Source organism: Carlito syrichta, unplaced genomic scaffold (genome assembly GCF_000164805.1).
Source record: "Carlito syrichta isolate Samal-C Ts95f unplaced genomic scaffold, Tarsius_syrichta-2.0.1 Scaffold71390, whole genome shotgun sequence".
NCBI classification, from domain to species: domain Eukaryota; kingdom Metazoa; phylum Chordata; class Mammalia; order Primates; family Tarsiidae; genus Carlito; species Carlito syrichta.
Genome location: NW_007015486.1, coordinates 65,516 through 89,016, shown reverse-complemented (window position 1 = coordinate 89,016; position 23,501 = coordinate 65,516). Strand labels below are relative to the sequence as shown.

At 40.2% G+C, this 23,501-nt stretch overlaps 1 protein-coding gene across 2 annotated transcripts in view; it reads right to left on the bottom strand.

Annotated features, from left to right (window-relative positions):
• MFSD6 (major facilitator superfamily domain containing 6) overlaps nt 1–23,501 on the bottom strand; it is an 85,571-nt gene that overhangs the window by 42,121 nt on the left and 19,949 nt on the right. For both annotated transcript variants that reach the window (XM_008052605.1, XM_008052611.1), the window contains exon 2: nt 14,661–16,263. In XM_008052605.1, the coding sequence (XP_008050796.1) occupies nt 14,661–16,210 (1,550 nt within the window). In that variant the 5' untranslated portion in view covers nt 16,211–16,263. The remainder of the gene's footprint in view (nt 1–14,660; nt 16,264–23,501) is intronic.

Here is a 23,501-nt window from a genome sequence, read left to right as displayed (position 1 = left end):
AGAACATGAACCCACAAGAGAGGGACATAGTCTTTCTTCTTTGACACTGCATTCCTAGAACAGAAACTGATTATTTAATAGTCTTCTCTAGAGAAATCGTGAATGAACACAATATTTAATTGTGATTCAATTCTTTCTTAGAACACAAGTTTTGGCCTCTCATATTCAGTACAAATTCATTTAATGCCATTGCTGTCACCCTATCACTGCAAGGGGAGCTAACCTGGAGGAATAAGGGTTTGGGAATAGAAGAAATAATTTGGAGAAATCAGGTACTTTACAGGAATGGAGATTATACCAGGAAGAGAGACACAGAAGGGGACTTGGGGCAGCTGAAAAAGTGGTACCAGACAGGGATTACTCAGAGCAGAAAAGAGGAAAACTGAAAGGTGAGGTTGCATTGTATAAAGAAACCAAACAGTCACCAGCCTAACTGTGCCTACAAATCTAGAAGGCAGCAGCTGAAGACATGAGCTTGAGGTTTACATCCTACCTCTTATTCACTAGCGGTGTTACCATGGGCAAGTATGTCACCATGCTGAAATTCTCTTCTCTCAAAACGACATAACTCATAAGACTGTTCAAAGGATTAAACAAGGGCTTACAGGTCAACACTTAGCCATTGTCAGTACTGTATATGCAACACTCACTCAAATGGTAGTATAACAACTATCATCATTATTCCATAATTACATTTTTTTGTTGTTAGGTTGGAGATTTTTTTAACTTATTTTTTTATGTTTTACTTATTCTTAGATTATTTGGCTATTCTAAAATTTTGAATTTGTTAAACATGAACAAACTCCCAAAACAAAAAACTTTCATCTGGATTGGTAGAAGGCATTAAACCAACAAAGGCAGGGCAGGGACCACCAGCTATGACTCAAGAAAAAAGAACCACTCATAACTTCTCTGAAACTCAGAGAATGAAGCAAAATGGACCTTTCTAAAGTATGGTAAGATAAATATGACAATACGTTCCCTACCCAAATAACTGCTTTTAAAAGACAGCAATCAGTTCATGTCACCGTGTGTCAAACTCAACTTCTCTTAAAACACTTCTACACTCTCGCTGTGGTGTTCCAAGCCTCACAGAACCCCTGCCCACCTCGCTGGGTACTAGGACTCCCCACTCACAGGCCATTCACACTTGTTTCCTTGTCCCCCTGATCTTCACTGGGAGCTTCTCATAGAACTTTGCTCAAATATCACTTCCTCAGGAGAAAGCCTCCCAGCCTCTTCCAAGCTCAGACAACTTCTTCTCCTTAGTCACTTTAGGACACTTCATCTGCTTATATCACTCATCATTACTGAAAGTAAAATAAGCTTTTAACTGCCTACTGTCTACCCCAATAGAATGTTAGTCCCATGAGGGACAATGTTAGTCCTGTGGGTCCCATGTCTATCTTATTACATACTCCATATAGTCCCAGAGTCTAGAAGAGTGCTTGCCGCCCAGTGTGTGCTTAATAAATGCCTGAAGTCATATTACTATCTGTTGTTCATAGTTGAACACTTACTATGTGCTTATACATTATCTCACTTAATCTCTTTTCTTTTCTTTTTGAGTCAGGGTCTCACTCTGTCTCCCTACTCTGATCATGTCCTGCATGTGGCCTCAAATTCCTGGGCTCAAATGATCTTCCTACCACAGCCCCCTGAGTACCTGAGACTACAGGTGCCACCACACACAGCTAATTTCATTTCATCTTAGTAATAATGCTATGAAGTGTAATTATTATCCCCATTTTACAAATGAGAAACCTGAGTCTTGACAAAATTACTGACTTATCCAAGTTCAGGCATGTAGTAAGTGTGGAATTTTAATTTATGTCAAATGCATGCATATCTGAACACACGCACACACACACATACACACACACTTCTTGCAGGTAAACTGGCAGAAAGGAGAACAAAAGGAAACAGGATAGATACTACACTACCCAACACTCCCATACAGACTTAGGAAGTGACTGGAGTCAGGCCCAGACCAACTGGCAATTTCAGTCCATTTCTTTTAACTCCTGCATAACATTCCATCGTATGACTATTCCATGTTGAATTATCCATACCTCAACTGATGGCTATTTAGATTGTTTCTCTTTTTCACTGTGAGAAAGCCACAGTGAGCAAGTAAGCATCCTTGTCCACATCTTTCTGCATGTGTGTGAATGTTTCTCTAGGCAGGTATTTACCTTGAAATGCAATTTTCAGACCCTAGGGAATGACCCACTTGAGCCTTAGAACAGCCGGCTAAATTGGTCTCCACAGTGCTTGCTTAGGCAATGAATTTGCAGAAGCCGTCTTCACTCCTGTCTGGTACATACCTCCACCGCCGCCTTGGCCTGTTGGAAGGTGGCAGTCTAGGGAAGTGTATGACCACAAAAGCGACAGCGTTAGGCCAGGCACGGCGACTCACGCCTATAATCCCAGCAATTTGGGAGGCCAAGGTGAGAGGATTGCCTGAGCCTGCAGGTTCGAGACCAGCCTGGGCAACTTGGCAAGACCTCATCTCTACATTAAATTAAAAAAAATTAGCTGGGCATGGTGGCACGTGACTGTAGTTCCAGCTACTTGGAAGGCTGAGGCAGAAGGATTGCCTGAGCCAGCAAGTCGAGGCTGTGGTGGCCATGAGCATGCTACTGCGCTCCAGCCTGGGTGACAGAGTGAGATTCCAACTCAAAAAAAAAAAAAAGTGACAGCACATAGGGTGTTTGTCCTGCTCCCTTTAACTCACTGAGTACCTCAGTCAACCCAGCCACTGACTATGGAAGAGAAAGACACCCATAACTAAAAGCCCTGGATTCATTTACACAACCTTGCAACAATGGCCTTTTGTTTTGAATTATGAATAGCTCAATTATAAGCAATGCTGTTATTAATCAGTCAGCCTGATAGTTACAATATAATATGGTAATATATTTCTCTGCAAAGATGTTATTTCAAGGGACTATAAAAAACAAATCACTCCCTTTTAACTCTTGATCATAATTCTTCTATTTTTGAGACTCTACAGCTTACAGTTTAATAATAAGAATCTATACTTGAAATAGCTCTTAAGAGGCTTTCCAATAAAAATGGGGATTAGTGTCTTTGAAGGTAAAAGGGTAAGAAAAATAAAAATCTACCCACATATAAATAATAATAGCTGTAATTAAAATTACTTCATATGCCAGCTATTATGAAAAGCGTAGCTGACAGTCACCAAGCTTGAAACATTAGCACTAAAGAGCAATTTATTTTGTATGGGGCTTCTTTACCTCACTAGAGGGGTCACTTTTCGTAAGTGCCATGATACGGGCTCCAGGTATAAGATATGAACTCCATATCCTCCACATATAATTGAGGACTTAGCAGGACAAAAATAATCCAGAATTGCTCAAGTTTTAACAACTCCAGTGCTCTTCAGTTTGCACAAAATGAAAAGTAAACTCCAGTGGGGTCACCCCGACCTATCCCCATGGTCTCACCCCATTGCTCATGTCTAAGAGAACGTGAGTTCTCCTACCAACTGCACTTTCGACAAAAATCAAAACAAGGTATCCAAAATCACTAACTTTGTGTTCTCTAGTTTGAAAAGCTCTGATCAGCTGCATTCTCTAATACTCATTGTGTTAAAAAAGTAATTCCATCTTAGATTCCCCCAAATGCACTAATATTTTTATGTTTTGTGTGTCAAGACATTCTTCAAGACATCCTTCAAGTTTTGTTTTGTTTTGTTTTGTGCCTATGGATCAGAGAGAGTACATTTGTTTCATTCTCTCTTAAATATTTAGGATTGTGTTAAACACCAAGTCTCCTAATAAATGTGTGTGGTGATGGCTCTGACCTGTCCCAGTGGCTGGCCCCAGCCTGCCTTATTTTCAAAGCAGCACTCTCAGAGATCCCAAGAGTCCCTAGATTCCTCATCCCTAAAGTTTTGCCCATTTTAAATGGCCTATTTTATATGGCCCTCTAGGTGGTTAACATTCACACTCAGCTTTAAAGCTAGAGTATAAATATCAGAGACACTCTACAGTATTCCCACCAGTATGCAGTTGGGGGTTGCACAGACCCAGAATAAACATCCATAAATGTCCAGCTCCTGTACATTTCCTATCTTTGGCCAACTCGGAATTTTTAGTTCACAGTCTATGTTTCATTGGTTTCATTATAAATGAATATGCCCTCATGGCTCCCTCTCACCCCTATTCCCCATTTTAGAAGCCTCCTGACATTGCCAAATAATTTTCTTTCCACCTCAGATCCCAGTGAGTCACTGGGCAGATTTTACTAAAAGCTCTCCCAGTTAGAATGACTCTACAGTTGGGTTTATTTTTCAAGAAACTACGGAACCACAGCAGGTGGAACAATAGGAAGAAGCAGAGGGTCGCTGCTGGCTAGAATACTTTGCCAGGTAGGCCAGGAACCTGGGGCACTTCCCAAACTATGCAGCCTAGCTACATCCTGCCTCCACCAAGCCTTCAAGCTGATGAGATAATATACTTTCATAATCTCAAGATTCCTCCAGAGTTCTTAAAAATTCTGTGATGATTAAAACTCAGATAAGCTCAGCAAGTCTAGATCCCAGTCTGACATCCTCCTCATAGGACTGGGAGAATCCTGAAGACCATCTGATGGTGGCAACAGTCATTCACTTGGAGAGTGCTATTGTGTGGGCGGGATTTTTTAAAACGTAATTGACAAAGAAATATTTTATATCTTAGAATTTATATTCTTTTACTAAGAGCAAGGTATGATAATATTTAATTTTTCTGGTACCAGAGTTTTTTTTTTGTTTTTTGTTTTGAGTTGGAGTCTCACTATGTTGCCCAGACTGGAGTGCAGGTGGCCGCTCCTGGCCACCGCAGCCTCGCCTCCTGGGCTCCGGCGATCCTTCCGCCTCAGCCTTCGGAGTAGCCAGAACTACAGGCACACACTACCATGCCCGGCTGATTTTTTGATTTACTGTAGAGATGAGGTTTTGCTAAGTTGGCCAGGTGGGTCTTGAACCCGCCGGCTCAGGTAATCCATTCACCTCAGCCTCCCAAAGTGCTGGGATTACAGGCTGAGCCATGGAGCCCGGCGGTACCAGAGTTTTAATGCATGCTATCTCTTTTGGCAAATCACCTCCCCACATAAAAAAGAAGACTGTTTTCAAATCTCAGCTCTGTAATCCTCAGAGCTTAAAGGAAAGGGAGAAATTACCTTTCTTTGTCCGTATAGTCAGTCCATGATGGGCATCATTACTCCCTCCACATTAGCATGTTATGACTTTGATTTTAAAGTAATTATTCTAATGAAAAGTATTTGTCTTTTCTTTTTCCCAGCTGACCATGCAAATGAATTTTCTAAACCAAGGTTCCAGGAGAGGAACCTTATGCTCTAAGATATTAGTTATATGAAATTATTTTCTCTTTTGTACATTAAAGTGGTATAGCACGTGTCATACTTGGGAGAACAGAAGAAACAGCCACTCAAATCATTCCCTATGTTCTGTGGTTCTGAGGCGCACCAGTTAAGAAAGGCTGGCAAAAACCAGCAGTAACAACAACAACAAAATCTGGTCCTTCAAACAAGGCAGGATGTTTGGTGTTATTTTGTGTTATATTGGTATTTAAAAGAAATATTCGGGCAACCCCTTTGGGTCCCCTCCCACTGTGGGAGCTTCTCTGTCCTCTCAATAAATCCTGCTTTTTTTAAAAAAAGGAGATATTCCAGGAAAAGGAATATAGAACATATTTGTGTCCTTTTTAGCACGTGAAACTGCAAGATTCTATATTTTCTTAACTACTTGGTGAGTTAAACATAACTACCGAGTGTCATGGAATACTGCCACCACCAACCGAACACTGACAGCAGCTCCACCTGCCTCCTGCACCTCCCCCACCTGCCTGGCTCCATCCTAAGTACTTCTCATCAGTTCTCAGGTCATTCTCTGAAAGGCCTCTATGAGATCAGTATCACCATACAGGTGTACAGAGGAATAACACAAAGACAGCTCACGCAACATGCTCAAGATTGCCTGGTTAAGTAAGAAGCAAAGGCAGCCAGGAAGAGAGGCCAGTCCAACTCCACAGGACTCACTCAGCACCGAGGCCAACCATGAAGGGTGGAAGACCTAAGGCAAGCGTAAAAATGAGAGCCCCGACTATTTGATCTCTAACTCTACTTCGGATTAGGGTGCTAGAGGTAATGTATCAAAACACATGGAGTAAGAAAAGGAAAATTGTATACATCACTTCTTTTCACGACATGATCTTGTGTCTCAAGGAATCAGAATTTACAGTAGGACACAAAACATTGTCTTTATGAATCAACTGTTTTTGAATGAAATGGGAGGGTGACTGTAGTACCTATCAAATGCTTACTTTCAGAATTGCAACAATAAAGTTACACATGATATTACTGTCAACCCCTGTAGAAGTGTTTGGTTTATTATCCAATTTCAGGAGTTACGTTGTAGCTTTACATTTGTTTTCTTTTGTGTTTCACCATACTTTTTGTATAATAAATGAAAAAATAACAAGAATATAACAAAACAGAATTGTGGAGAATGATGGCTTCCATAGAAACATAAAACTCTTCTTACACTAAAAAGCAAAGAATAGTCACTTTCTTTTTCTTTTCTTTTTTTTTTAATTTTTGGGAAACAGGACCTTGCTCTGTCACCCAGGCTGGAGTATGGTAGTGTGATCATAGCTCACTGCAGCCTTGAACTCCTGGGCTCAAGCAATCTTCTCACCTCTGCCTTCTGAGTAGCTGAGACCACAGGCATCATCACCATGCCCAGCTATTTTTTACTTTATTTTATTTTGTGGAGATGGAGGTCTCACTATGTTGCCCAGAATAGTCTTGAACTCCCACCTCAGCCTCTCAAAGCACTGGGATTACAGGCATAAACTACCATACCTGGCCTTCAGTCATTTTAAATCTGCATTCTACCTTCCTCGAGTCTTGTGAATAAACTCCTAATCCAAGGCCACAGAGCACTCATGCATTTCACATTTTAAAAACTGACACTGGTGCTACAGCAGAATTGATGTGGTAGTAAAACTCTATTCTATAATGCCTATAAGCTGGTTGGCAGACTTCCACATGGAATCTTCCTACCTCTGTGAAAAACTGGGCCATGACCAGGAATAGCCATGCACTGGGCATGAAGCCACAGCCAATCATGTATACTGCTCTAGCAGGGAAAACACAAGCCAAGTGGGCCCAGTTGCACCAGTGCTAAGAAGAGTCATTGCATTCTATTTCATCAACCAGCCAGACTACGTCAAATCACCAGTTTTCTACACACACCTTACTAAATCTAAAAGATAAAAGTACTTCATTTTCTAGCAGGAATTAACTTTAACTAGACTAATCTTTAAGAAGACACCCTTGGGTTCCCTCCCACTGTGGGAGCTTTTCTATCCTCTCAATAAATTCTGCTTTCTCATCTTAAAAAAGAAGAAGAAGACATCCTTTATAACAACAGAATATTCTAAAATATAAAGACCACATTAGGTAATGCACTTCCAATTTAATATAATTCCATTTCACTTGAAAATCTATAGTCATCCTAAATCAGGGTGGAAAAGAATCTCAACTTGACCAAGATGTTTTTGAGGGGGAATGATAATTATTTTGAAAACCACACACACCTTGACTTTGCAAGCATAATGATCTGTATCCTTCTGACATTGCACTTTCACCTGTATTTTTATCAGATCCAATGACTCTTGTATCATGAATAACATAAGAAGAAGATTGACAAAGAAATAATTTTCAAAATTAGTTGATCTCCTAATATATGCTGGTCACTGCTGTAAGCAAGTGCTGTGTTTTATCTCATTTACTTTTCATAAAAACCCTTAAGAGATAGGTACTGATAGTACTCATAGATGACAAAACAAAGATACACAAAGTTCTATACCTCTTGTCCAAGGCCATATGGCTCCATGAGGCAGAGCCAGGCTCTGATACTGACACCGCCCATGCTCCTAACCACACAATACTGTCTTACATCAATAAAAACAGGAAGGACTCTCCTCCAGGAGACAGCAGCTACTTCCTTTCTCTGTTTCTCTTTCTTTCTCTCCCTCTCTCTTCTTTATGGTCCCCCCCCCTTTTTCTCTCCCTTGCTTACTTCTTAGGCGACTCATAAACACTCACAGAGGGTGTCTGGCTTGGGTGATGGCATTGGGATGTGTCAGAGTCAATTCTGAAGCAAGATGTGGAAACAGGTGACAGCAAATACCACAACACGATTCCCCATCACACAAAATATTTTCAAGCATTAGGACCTTTACTTAAGCAGTATGGCAGAGACCAATGCTTCCATAAGATAAGAAATTTGGAATACAATCTTAGAGATACCATGATCAATTTTCCCCAGCCCATTTCTTTCCTTAGACCACTTCCTTGTTGATCTTATCTGTGTTCATGGTTTTAACAGCCCCAAGTCTGTATCTCCAAAGCCTAACTTGTCCATCAACCTACAGCTCAAATGAGGGAGGACCCCCAAAAAAGGAATTTTTTTTTTTTTTGGAGAGCAGGCCCCTTGTAGTACATTTGGAATTTGTTCCTCTGGATCAAATGGTCAACCAAAGTTTTCATCTGGAAGTTTTGAGAAGGTTGCATTACGATTTATAGAAGAAAAGTCCCGAGTTGTGGCAAACAGGTAACTGATTCTTCCACCATGACAATGTACCTGCCACACCACGGTGAATGTTCAGCAGTTTTTGACCAAAAATGGAATGATTCCCATACCCCACCTTCCCTATTCACCAGATCTCACCCCAAGCAACTTTTTTTGTTTGTCTGGATGAAAAAAAGTCCTCAAAGAGAAAACTTTTGCTGATGTAGAAGAGGTGAAACCAAAAAAAATGGCAGAAGCACTAAAAGGCATCAAAACTGATGAGTTCAAAAACTGTTTTGAGCAGTGAAAAAAGCATCTCAATAGGTGGACTGCATCAAAAGGAGAGGACTTTGAAGGTGACTGAAATTTAAACATGTAAGAATAAATACACAGTTTTCAAAAAATAAATTTCAGGGCTTTTTGGGTCCCCCCTGGTAATAGTCAGCTGTCTACCAGACCTCCTCATCCAAATGTTTCAACTTCAGACTATATAAGCACATGCTCTCATTCTACATCTCTTTCCTGAATGGCCTGTGAAATTTTGTGGAACTACCATGCCAAGCTAGAAATGTGAGGGTCTCTACCTTACTTCAAACCTCCAGACCAAGAATGTCAACTTTGCCTCTAAAATCTGTCCCTTCTCTTAATTTCTGCTGCTACTGCTGCAGCTCAGGCCAGTACTATCCTTCCCTTGGACTATTTTAAGAACCTTTTTAATGTGCTCCCAGCTTCAAAGTTACCTTCCACATTGCAAATGAGAGTGATTGTCCCATATGAAAACCTATGACCCTCCTCTGCTTTGAGCCTGGCTATGGCTCCCTATTGCCTCCAGATAAAGTTCAGGTTCCTGACCCAACATCCATCTGCCCTTCAACCTCCCCTGTTTTTTTTCAAGCCCCTTCCCTTTAGTGCTCAGCCCTAAATCCTATTAATCTAGGATTCTCTTAGACCTAAATAAATGTTCAACTAAATTGAACAAATATGCAGAGCTTTGATTTTTAAATAGTAGAGTAATATTTGCTCCTCAAGAGCATATATAATTTATATTTTCAGATTCACTATAAAGATTAAAACTTTTAAAACATTTTTTATTGTGGTACAAATCATTCTTAAGGAAGAAATAACCCTCTCTTAAGAAACCAGAAGGAGAAAAAAGTTATTCACAGTCTATCATCTTTTTGTCTATTTGCTTGTTTTCTGAGTCGGAGTCTCACTCTGCCTCCCAGGCTGGAGTGCAGTGGCATAATCACCGCTCATTGCAACCTCAACCTCCTGGACTCAGGCAATCCTCCTGCCTCAGCCTCCCAAGTAAGTAAGACTACAGGTGGGACAAGGTCTCACCATATCGCCCAGGCTGGTCTTGAACTCCTGGGTTCAAGCAATTCTTCTACCTTGACCTCCCAAAGTGAAGAATTACAGGTGTGAGCCACCATGCCTGGCCATCTTTTTGTTTTTTAATCAAGAATTGAGTGTTTCTACTTTGGTTCTATTTCTTCACCATGGTAACTTCCATCAGAAGTCTTCTTAGTGGTGAAGCATGGTGTGTGAATCAGGATCTGATCAGAGACAGGCACCAATCTGTCTTTCAATGGGGACTTGGGTGGGTAGGTGATGGAAGAGCTGAGAGGCCAGACCATGGGAGAAGCCAAAGGCTGCCTCTCCACAGCCTGTGCTGGAAGGATAATGAGGAGGGGCTGCTGCTTGGGCTCAGGGTCACCACAGCGGGGGGAGTAGAAGAGTTGAGCAGCTTACAGAGGCCCCCTGAGCTGAGGGGACCAGGCTGAGCATCTGGGAAGCAGGACAGAGCACCGGAGTGGAGCGAGTGACTGAGAGGCAGCATCTGCAGGGGCTTCCCCTCCAGTCTCAGCGGAGTGCTGGCCAGCACGTGCATGGAAGGAAACTTCCAGAACCAGAGCAAGGACTGGGGGACACTCTCCAAAGCCTCTACATAAATGCTGCAGGAACTGGAGAGACGGATAGGCTCTGTTTTTTTCCCTTCTCCCCTCCCCCATCCTTCCTCACCTCTGCCTCTCAACAGCTTGGTGGTTCTCAGTCTTGCCGTACCCTGGCACTAGCCAGAAGCTGTAAGAGGCCTGAAGCCTGGGCACACCCTGGAGAGACTGATGCAATCAGTCTGGGTGCAGACTGGAATTCAGAGCTTTAATAGCTCTTCTGGTGTACCTAATGCTGTTCAAGAACTCAGGCAGAAGACAGAAAAACAGCCCCTGGGAGACGCATTCTGTGGAGGTCAGAACCCTCCAGACGGGGCAGAGGAGAGTGGACCTAGAGTCACCAAACACAGGGTGAAGGAAGCCACAGAGATGAGGACAATGATGAGAAGCAACACAGCAAACCATAGACATGATCTTCTCCAAACTCTTTTAAATCCTTCCATGACCAGTTCAGATGGATCGCCCAGCTGCAGTTTCCTCCCTCTTACATTTCCTACTGCCCCTCCTTCAATGCCCAGACCCCATCACATGCTGCTCCCAAGTGTTCTCTGCCCGACAGAGCCTGCACCCTGCTATCTGCCTCTGCTCTCCCTGTAGTGCCCCATGAGGAAAGCCCGGTGCCACTCCTCTTACTGTTCGCATCAGTAGTTTCTTCTTTCCCAAATGGACTGGCTGGCTCATTTGGCTACTAAGCTACTATTAAGTAGTAATTCGTGGCTAATGACGGGTAAAATAACACACACCCCCATCCCCAATAGCATTTTTGTGGCAAGATTGAACTTGAATGTAAGAATTTCAGGGCAAAGTGACAGATTGCTGGAGTAGCTCTGTGTGTGTCCCTGAAAATGTAAATAACTTTCAGTTGACTAATATAGGGAATGGCTTACCCTGGACAGTAATGATGTATACATTCACAAATGATTTATTGCCATTTATTTACAACCCTACTCAGGACTGTTAAAACATTCAGTAAGGGGAAGATATCTCTATGTATGTATGTATGTATGCATTTATTTGACAGGGTCTTGCTCTGTCACTCAGGCTGAAATGCAATGGCATGATCATAGCTCACTGTAACTTTGACCTCCTGGGCGTAAGCAATCCTCCCGCCTCAGCCTCCTATAGCTGGGACTATAGGAATGCGCCACCATACCCAGCTAATAGCAAAGTGAAGATATTCTTAAAGTATATTTATATTTTGTTAATCGTTTTTACATAAATGAGCCTAAAAATACACTTGCAGTAAATTCCAAAGTCTTGTGATTTCAAATCAAAAGACACTTACTTTTTTTAGTGGAAATATTAAACACTAGACTATTTGCTTGAGAAAGTCACTTTCCAGAGAAAGAAAAAAATCCAAGGCCAAAATCAGAATTCATTTACTCTGTGTGTATATGGATGTGTTAAGGTCCATATTGTTAACTGTTAAAGCACCAAGTGGTTCAAAACAGGACTTGCTATTTTTAAAAATTCTTTCCTGGTGTTAACTTTTCTTACTATGACTCTATAGAATGAATTTGTGAAAACCCACTTCTAACTACATTTGGATATTTATAATTTTTATGGTAGCACTTACTCGTAAAAGCAAACTCCCACTAGGATAGTCACAAAATACTGAAAAAAATGTACCCGCATACATATCGTTCCCAGACAGAGCTACCTTTGAGACCCTACAAGGAATACATATAGATCTACAATTCATAAACAGATAGTTTATCTTCACTGACTATTTAATGTATGATGTTCTTCCAATGGAAAGTTTAAGTTTTAAACCCGCATATCTCAACAACTATCATCTGCTTAGGTTCTTAAAATTCTTACCAGAAGAAACATATCCATCCTACCTGAGTATGTGGACATAATCTCATTTTAGCTACCAGACTCTTTTAAAAGTACTTAAAATAATTAATACATTTTAATAGACAGAATTATAATTCAAAGAGGTCAATGACCACATATTGATGGAACTCCAGCAGGCTCTTGGGAGCAATAGTGTGACCACAAGAGCCATCTTCTTCCATCACATCATTAAACAAGAAAATGAAGAAGCTTTCTGTATATAAAACCAGGAAATGAAGGTTAAGGGAACCATAAGTTTTTAAACTAATACTACTCAGGAAAGAAAACACAAGAGTAAGCTCACAAACTTACCAAAAGTAGTAGAAAACCAACTAGGATCTTATCATGAAAACACTTTATATCCCTCAGACAAAAGGCAAAAGTAGAAGACCACGATCTTTTCTTAGCATGTGAAAAGAATCTTAACAATTTCTTTGAAAACAGAACCTAAACACATATTCAGTGTTCAACTAAATGCTGTTGACTTATTAGATAATGACTTCCAGGAACTCCACTCATTGGTAAGACCCAATTGAGTACCTTTTTGGAAATGAATGATGGTGATCTTAAAGACACCATTAACTGCGGTGAGACCTGCTCATACACCTAAGCTGAAGGGAAGTGTCTAACTCATCTTGGTTAACTCACACAGCTCAGACAACATAAACATGGCCTGTACAAGGTTAGAAGACATCCCAACTCCTCAGTATTATAGGCTCTTTTTCAACGAATGTGCCCCTGTGGATCAGGGACCTACCCATACAGCGCCTGACATCGTTTAGCGATAACAAGGCAGTCAAAGATTTCAGAAAGCCAAGGAATAGGACATAGTCTTCCAAAGCAAAAACAAACCAAACAGGAAAAAATATTCATAATTGTTTAAGGAAAAGATTGATTCTAGGTTGAAACTTTAAGTTAGAAAATATTTCCTTCAGGTAGAAGAAAGAAAATGAAGGGAATAAACATAAATGTTTCTCAGTCTTGTCATGTTCTGTTTATCCTTTTTAATTTATTATAGAAATAGCAGATTTAAAAGATGACCTCCTACATAGAAACACATACAGTTGCTTTCTTTTAGTTACGGCAACTTCAAATTTTTGAACAGACATGTCATACTTTTCTACGAGGCAAGAATGTTTAAGTGTAGCTGGGTTTACATTTCCAAGTCAGCAAAAGAGCAGCAAGATCTATAAAGAACAAGATTCTTTATAGGCAAACAGTCATGGTAAGAAACATTACACAACAAGAAACACCAGGCAGTTATAGCTTTTTTTTGTTTTGCTTTGTTTTACTAAAAGGATAACATGGAAAATTTTAAGTGGAAGAAAGATTTTTATTTTTTTATTTTTTATTTTTTTTTGAGTTGGAGTCTCACTCTGTCACCCAGACTGGAGTGCAATGGCTGCTCCCAGCCACCGCGGCCTTGACCTAACGGGCTCCGGCGATCCTTCCACCTCAGCCTTCCGAGTAGCTGGAATTACAGGCACGCGCTACCATGCCTGGCTAATTTTTTTGATTTATTGTAGAGATGAGATCTTGCCTGCCCAGGCGGGTCTCGAACCCGCGGGCTCAGGCAATCCACTCACTTCAGCCTCCCAAAGGCGCAGGATTACAGGCTGAGCCACCGAGACCGGCTAGAAAGATTTTTAAATATCCCATGTCTTCATGGCAAATAAAAATGCAGAACATTATGTAGCAATCAGAAAATATATATATATATAAACCTCCTCCATGTAATATCATGGATTGAGGATTATGGTGGGCTACCTCACAGCCTTGTTAAATATAATGAACATCTTTATATGCCATATACTCAAGCTCTGTCTATGCCAGCAAGTGGCTGAGAATAAAAAACCATATAAAACATATTCTGCTTTATCCACTGAAGCTGTCCTTCATAAGTGCCTCAGATAGATAGGCCCTGCAAGGTTCATGGATAATACATTCACTAAACTGGTGCTCCTATACCTGAAAACATTTACTATAAGAGACTCTTAGCTCATAGCTAAGTTGCCCAGATATCTCGGCTCACAGGTGGCAGGGAGAAGGCAGCCATCGTTGGTTGGTTGGTTTGTTTAGATAATCCAACCAGGTTGATGACATCTTTCCATTTGTTTCTATTTTAAGGAAGAAGGGCAACAGAAAGTTCCACTCCCATCTCAACCCTACCCAACACACACAACACATTAGGATATCTGTAAATGTGTTCAAAGGAGCTATAAGGTTCAATTGATGAGAGGCCGCAATAGGAAGCATTTTCTTACCTGATGTGCCCAATCAATTCAATAAGCTTGTGACTGAAAAAATACGCCGTCAACTCAGACACATGACTCAGGACTGAGCAGACCCCAAAGAGGGTTGTAGTTCCATTCAGGTCTTCCAAATGCCAGTAGAGGAAGGTGAACACGAAGCCATATCCGAAACCCATGAACCAAGCCACAAACAGCACTGAGCCATACTGCACACTGCAGAGTAGCTTGATCAAGTCCCAGAAGTTGAAGGTCTGTGAGTGGCTTGTGGTAGTTGGGGTCTCCTCAGAGGACTCTGTGGAGTTGTTCCTCTCTACCTGAGGGATCTCCACCTCTTTCCCTTTATTATTGTTTTTGAAGTGGTTGTAGCGGAACCGGAACTGCGTGGCAACAATCAAGGCCATGGTCATGAGAACTCCAAAGACAATGAAGACGATCTGGTAGTTCCGGTACTCCGGGGACTTACAGCCCTTTCCGTCGATGAGCACATCTATGTGGGTGTAGTCAATCCCAATGCCCACAGACAGCATGGCCAGACCCCAGCCCAGGGAGCCCCACATGCGCTGCAAGCCATAGCGGTCTCTGTGCTTTCCCAGGTACTGGAGCGTTACCGTGTCTACAATCGTGACGGAAGAGGCACTGAAAAACTCTCCTATTATGACAACTACCAAGATCACCAAGAATATAGCTTCAACTTCTTGTTGATCATAAACAAGAGCAACTTGGTCAGAAGGTAAAGATTTGGTGGTCGTGACCATAGCAGTGGTTGTCTCCCTGGTTACACTTCCTGGGGGGACAGGGGTTGCTGTGCTTGAGTTCAAGGTCAAGTCCATCATATGGTCAGTAATTTCATCTGTCTGGGGCTGCAGAGTGGGTTCACTGGTCTTGTGCAGAGCCGTTGATGTCATAACAGTATCTGAGACATTAGGCCCTGTTTCTAACATTAGTGGCCAACCAGAAGAAAACACGTCCCTTTTCTCATGCAGTTTTGGTGATGTAAGCAAAGAGATAACAGAAGAATTCGTTGGCAGGATGGTTAACGGGTGACTTGTGTTGGTGGGGTGAGCTGTTGGGGGAATCTTTGGTATACATCTCAAGGTAGCGGGTTTAACAAACCCAATGCCCAGGTTGAATAAAACCCAACACAAAAGAGAAAAGAGGAGGACAATTTTGCCTTTCTTAAAGCGATCTGCAACGACACCCCAAAAGGGAGCACTGCAGAATTCAATGAAGTAGCGAATACCTACCAGCAGTCCACTCTGGCTTGGTGACATTCCCAGCTGTTTATAATACACAGGCAGAAGCGGGTAGAGAGAGCCATAGGCTGAGTAAAAGAAAAAATAAAAGACCTTGGAAATGAGAAGATCGTTGTTTATCTTAACACAATGTTTCTCTATCCAGTCTATTTCCTCCTCAGGAATAGCAGATGTTTCTGTGGAGGAGGGTGTTTCATTTGAAGGTGGTTCTGGTTCCCGGGCAATGCCATTAAAGGGGTCTGCAAGCACGTACTTCCTTTTCTGTTCCTCTTCATCATCGGTCAAGATGGCGACTTTATCATCTGCCATGGCTCTCCAATACCATCAGAAAGTTCACAACCTTCAGAACGTTGACTGTGGATCTGTAAAGTGAAATGTGAAGATGGCTTAGTAATGAAAATCGTAACATGTAAAATAGAACTTCATTTTGCAGGAAACTAAGGAGTTAGGATCTGTAGCTCAAACAATAGTTGTGAGGGAGAATGCTCTTCATATATCACTTGTGACCACACAATACTGATAAAGAAAAACTGCTTTTAAAAAATCCAATACTCTCTGTGGCCACTGATGGACTAATTACATCTTCCAATGGGAGGCTGGTAGCCCAGATTCATTTCCATCTTTACATTGAGCACCAGGGAAAATGTACAAATGATAGGGATCATGTCTAAACCAAATATGGGGAGTTGAAAAGAAACACTATTTATAGTTTCTTGGTTTTATTGATCAAACAAATCCACTGCATTATGAAGCCTAGTATTTTTTTTTTTTTTTGGAGTTGGAGTCTCACTCTGTCACCCAGACTGGAGTGCAGTGGCTGCTCCCGGCCACCGCAGCCTCGACCTGCTGGGCTCCAGTGATCCTTCCGCCTCAGCCTTCCAAGTAGCTGGAACTACAGGCATGCGCTACCATGCCCAGCTAATTTTTTATTTATTGTAGAACTGAGGTCTTGCCAAGTTGCCCAGGTGGGTCTCGAACCCGTGGGCTCAGGCAATCCACTCACCTTGGCCTCCCAAAGTGCTGGGATTACAGGTTGAGCCACCGAGCCTGGCCGAAGCCTAGTATTTTTTAGAAAATAAAGGTAGCTAGAACAATTCAGTTTCTAGGGAAACATAGGTTGTGTTTAACCATAACCACAAATGTAATGAGGAAGAGGAAGCCAACTGCACTATTGCAACTGGAGTTGATTACTAGAGCCATGACAAAGATAGCTGGGCAAGAAAGTCATCTTCACACTGCTTATGTAATGTACATCTCTCCAGATGTGCTTTCACAGATTACGGCCTAAAAAATGTCAGGAAGAAAAAAAAAGCAGATAACATTTATTGAGCACTTACTCTGTGTCAGGTAACATTTACAGATCTTTATGTGTATTAATTCATATTCATCATATCTTTATTATCTTGTCCATGATGAGGAAAAACGAAGCATTATAAGTTTAATAAGTGGTAGAGCCAGGATTTGAACCCTGATATTATAGCTTTGGGACACGTGCTCTAAGACACTACACTAAAGACATACAACATGTCTTGAATGATAAAATTCAATTAAACCTTTTAACAGACAAGATTTTTCATATAAGAGATGAGCAACCTAGCAATGGTATAAATTTATAGGAACTGTACCATATTCCATTAGAATTTCCCTTCTGTCTACTAAATTAAAGATTAAATGGAATGATTAAAGAGTCAAAAAGTCTTGTTTGCATCAAGATTTCTAATGTTATTGCAATGAACATATTCTGGTGGGAGGAGGTATACATTAAATACTTATTAATTCCTTTTATCTTCTCTACCAGAGAAAAATCCCAATTTCACTCGCCACTCCTTGGAATAGATCTTGCTCTCCCTTCTAAAATGAAGAATAACATCCTGAAAATCTTCCAGAAGTATCCTTCCAAACAGTTTTTAATCCTTACAAAGCACCTAGGCAGACAACAGAAGCACAACTTAAGGGGGTCTGTATCAAAAGTCAATTTATCCCCAAAAGCCAGGTGTCATATGTATAAGCTTTGAAAATGCTCATGTGGAGCCGGGCTCGGTGGCTCAGCCTGTAATCCCGCGCCTTTGGGAGTCTGAGGTGAGTGGATTGCCTGAGCCCGCAGGTTCGTGACCCGCCTGGGCAACTTGGCGAGACCTCATCTCTACAATAAATAAAAAAATTAGCCGGGCGTAGTAGCGCGCGCCTGTAGTTCTAGCTACTTGGAAGGCTGAGGCGGAAGGATCGCCGGAACCCAGCAGGTCAAGGCTGCGGTGGCCGGGAGCGGCCATTGCACTCTTGTCTGGGTGACAGAGTGAGACTCCGACTCAAAAAAAAAGAAAAGAAAAGAAAATGCTCATGTGACTTTTTCTTAGGTTACAAAAAAGGTTTACATTGAGGTGAAATTCACATGACACAAAGTTATTCATTTTTTAAAGTAAACAATTCCATGCCCTTTAGCATATTCCCAATGCTGTATGGCCATTACCTCTATCTAGTTTCCAAATCCTGTTTCTCTTAATGGTGAAAGGAAAATATTTTTTGCTCCCAGAAAACTTGAAAGAAAAGCAAAGTCCAATCTTTTGCTGCCTTGCTCTGGAAGATTTTCCTCAGTGTTCTAAACTTATTGTTCCTTCATCATTAGTGCCTTCACCTGTTCAACTCAGTAGTCCCATCTCACTTCGTCAACTGAATAGGTCATTCCCTCTGGACTTATTTTCTAAATTGCTTTAATTCTAGAGCTCAAAATTGAAAGAAATATTCCTGTGTTTAAAATGTATAAAATTGTATGACATTTCTGGTTGAAGAGAGCAGATTAAACACATCTAGTTTGAATCCTTCCCTAAACCCCACTAAAATGACCATAAATACACACACGCATACATGCACATACAACACACATTTTTACAGTCATAATTCAAGCTAGAAAGAGTTAAAGGGTATATTATAGCAATCAAATAAAATTCTAGAAGCCAGAAAGTAGTTAAACAATTGGTAAATGACTTAGTAGATCCAAGAAAACGAAAACCTTGGTTGGTTGATAATGGAACAGTCAAGAACGAATACAATTTACTACTCAGTATCTCTTGAAGTCTCATGAGTTGGCCATATTAGGTTTTCTGCAAATGTGGGGTCAGGGTGCTGCTAAAACAGAGATGACGGAAAGTCTAAGACCCAGACAACTATAGCCTTTTTTCTCTGAAAAGGAAAAAACAGAAGTTCTCTGGCCTAAGAGCACCAGATATAGTTGCAAGTAGTAGCACCAGGCTGAAAACAAAGGCATCAAATCAACATGCACATCCTCGATTCTGAGCCTTGGCCCCTTCTCAGCTTCCATCTCATTTTCCTCCTTAGGTGCTCAGTGGCTGGCAAAACTTCCATCCTCTAAGGCAGGAAACTTGAAGCCTCTTTTCCGGAGAACCTGATTAGCCCAAGAGACAAGACCTCTCGATGCTGATATCGAAGCCCTCTCAACCAAACAACCCAATCCAATCACTCTACACAGGTGTTCAGAGTTATCAAGCCTTTTCACTAAATATGAGCAGTTACCAAGGATTATAAGACATTTGTCTGCTGCCTAAAAGGCAAAACCAAAACAAACAGGAAATGAAAAATCAATCTGGAGAGAAGAGAAGCTACATAAAGAGCAAAATGTTTTAAAAATATATTATTAGTATTTTCAGAAACAGGAAAAAAATGCAACTATGAAACAATATCAGGACAATTTTTTTAAACGAAGGAGAACAGAGAGAGAAAAAGAACACTTGAATAAAAGGGAGCTCCCTCTATATGCATATATAGATATATATAATCTATATGTATGCATATATAGATATATATAATGTAAGGTAACATCTTAGAATAATGAAAAAAACAGTGACAATAAACAGATACCTGTCCCTCATATACACAAATAAATTTCAGATCGATTGTGGATTTAAAAGATAAAATAACATAGCTTTCAGAAGAAAACATAGAAAAATATCTTAAAGGCTTACAGATACAAAAAAGATTTATTAACTAAGACACAAAATGTACTAAACATTAATAAAAAATAATCAGACTACATTAAAATTAAGAACTTCTGTTTACACACACATAAAAAAAATTAGACTGAAATGGAAAGTCAAAGAGTGGGAGAAGATAGTTTGGTGAGTGTGTTAGGTATATACTCATATATCAAAAAAAAGTATGTATCCAGATACACACAAAATTCTTCTTTAAAATCAACAGGAAAATATCCCAACAGGAAAAATGAGCCCAATAGGAAAAATGAGCAAAAGACTTGAACTGTCACTTCACAAAAGAGCTCATGCAAGAGATCAATAAATATACTAAAAGATACTCCACTTGATTAAGCACCAGTGAAAGCATTAAAACCAGAATGCAATGATGTAGTATACTCTAAAAATAGCTAAAATAAAAACAAACACAGTTGAGTACCTCTGTTCTGAAAATCTGAAATCCAAATGATCCAAAACCTGAAAAATTTTGAGTACCAACATGACGCTCAAAGGAAATGTTTATTGTAGCATTTTGGATTTCAGATTTTTTCTGTTTGGGATACTGAGCAAAGAAGTATAATGCAAATATTTCAAAAATTGAAAAAAATCCTGTATCTGAAAACACTCCTGGTCCTAAACATTTCAGATAAGTAATGCTCAACTTGTAACACCAAGTGTTGATAAGGGTGTACACCAACTACATGGCACCACTTTGAAAATTTGGAATTGCTACTAATCTTGAGTGTCCACCCTGAGACAACTCCTATATATGTATCAAATAGTAATATGGTCACCAAAAGACATCTATAAAAACGTTTACTACAGAACAATTTGAATAGCTCAAAACTGGGACCACTCTGTCCACAGCAGATACATAAATTGTAGTATGCCCACTGTACCACAGAAAAATAAACTACAGCTACACGCAATGACAGAGATGAATCTCATAAACATAATACGGTGTGAGAGAAGCAAAAAATAAAAGATCATATACCATATGATTCCATGTAAGGAAAAAAAAAATAAACAGGCAAAACTAATTCATGGTGTTTTAACAGTCAGGGTAGACATCTCCTCCAGAAAGATAGAGTAGACATAGCTTCTCTTATTGTTCCCGCTAAGCACAACTAAAAGCACTGGACAATATATAGAAAATAATAAACATAGAAGACTCTGAAAAAAGACAAAAGAAGGCAGACCGGTTAAGGATGTTGGTACCAAGGTATAACACAGGGATGAATGGAGTTGAAAAACTCAAGACACGAGTATACAAATGGCTCCAGATGGGTGCAAACAAAAAAGTCCCAACAAATACCTGCTCTCTCTAGACAAAGAACTGGAAAAGGAACAGCCTAGAAAAACAGAAAACTTTAGATAATAACTGCTCTACTCCAGTCAAATACCACAGAAAAAGAACTGTGGCCCTACTCCAACAAAGGCTAAGTGGGGAACCTAGAATTCCACCCTCATGAGGCTTAAATAGGGTACCCCAACCCCTCAGCTGAGGTAGCGTCAGAGAAGGTAAATTGGGCAGCTGGGACTTTCATCCCTGCTAGGTAGTAATGAGGCCACAATATCAGTGGAAACCACATGGGGAACCTGAACTGCCACCCTACCTTTCCCCACTGGAGTGATATCAAAGGGGACATAGTGGAGAATTCGGACTTTTATCACCACCCAGTAGTAAGGAGAACATGCCTTCTACCCCCACCAAATGTACCTCCCCTCCCATGTGGGGAGGTCTAATGGAGAGTGAAATGCCCATCTCCACAGTAACAAAAAGCCCCCCCACCCTTAGGTATCAGCAGAGGCTGAGTGGGAGATGTGTACTTCTACCTCCAGCTGGCAGTAATGAAGAATTCCCATTCCCTTGCCAGAGAAGTTTCAGAAAAAAGTTAGCTAAGACAGTTCTATATAAGATCCGGGGTCTCATAACATATTACTCAACATATCTAGCTTTCAATCAAAAAATCATGCATCATATCAAGACCAGAAAGACATCAAACTGAATGAAGAAAGACAACCAATGAGATGACAGGAATGTTGGAATAACCTGACAATAATTTTGGAATGTTGGAATAACCTGACAATAATTTTAAAACAGCCACTATAAAAATGTTTAAGTAGGCAATGACTTGAAACAAAACAAAAATAGAAAGTCTCAGCAAGTAAATATAATATGTAAGAAAAAAACAGAAACTTTGAACTAGGAAATACAATAACCAAAATATGAAAAGTCTCAATGGACGGACTGAACAGCATAACGGAGAGAAGTAAGGAAAGAATCAGTGGAAGATAGAGCCATAGAAATTACACAATCTGAACAGACAGAAAACAGATGGAAAAAGGAAAAGAAAACATTAACAGAGTCTGAGAGACCTATGGAACTGTGACAAAGATCGAACATTTATGTCACCAGAGTCCTGGAAGTTGAGGAGAAAAAAAGGCAGGAGTGAAAAAGTATGCAAAGAAGTAGAGGCTGAAAACTTCTCAAGTTGGCAAAAGACATAAACCTACAGATTCTAGAAGTTGAGCAACACCAAGAGTATAAACCAAAACAACAACAACAACAGCAACAACAAAAACCTGCCAAAACACATGGTCAAACTTCTAAAAACCAAGACAAAGAAAAAAATTATCAAAAACAGAGAGACAGAAATCACAACTTACCAACAGGGGGAAAACAATTCAAATGATAGCAGGTTTCTCAGAAATCACGAACAACAGAAGTGTCACATTTTTTTTTAAGCACTGAAAGAAAAGAACTGTCAACCCAGAATACTACATCCAAAAAAAGACTCTAAAAAATATTTGACAAAATTAAATACTCATCCATGATAAAAAGTCTCAGAAAAAGAGGAACAGAGGGGAACTTCCTCAACTTGATAAAGATCATCTGCAGAAATCTATGGGTAACACTGCACTTAATGGTGAAAGACTGACTCCTTGTTCTCTAAGATGGGGAACAAGGCTAGACTGTCTACTCTCGCCGTTCTTATGCAACATAGTGCTGGAAGTTCTAGCAAGTGCAATAGGAAAGAAAACAAGAGACATACAGATCCAAAAGGAAAAAATAAACTGTCCCCATTTGCAGTTGATAAAATTGTCTATGAAGAAAATCCCATGAAACCCACAAAAAACTTCTAGAATAAGTAAGTTCAGCAAGTTTACAGAACACAAGATAAACCTACAGTGATCAACTGTATTTCTGTATACTAGCAATGAACACATAAATGCCCAAATTATAAATATAATACCATTTATAATTGCTTAAACAACAACAACAAAAAAACCTTTAGATTTAAATTTTAAAAAACAGATACAGGACTATATGCTCAAAACTACAAAATGCTGATGAAAGAAGACAAGAGCTAAATAAATGGAGAAGCATAAGCATATTATGTTTATGAACTGGAACTTCCAATAAAGATTTCGATCTTCCTCAAATTGATATACAAGTTTAACACAATACCTCTCAAAATCTCAGGAAGATATTTTTATAGATGTAGACAGGATTATTCTAAATTTTATACAAAAAAGGGAAGGAAGTAGAGCAAGTTTGAAAAATATTTATTATATAGCTATGCAGTAATTAAGACTGTGTGGAATTAGCAGAA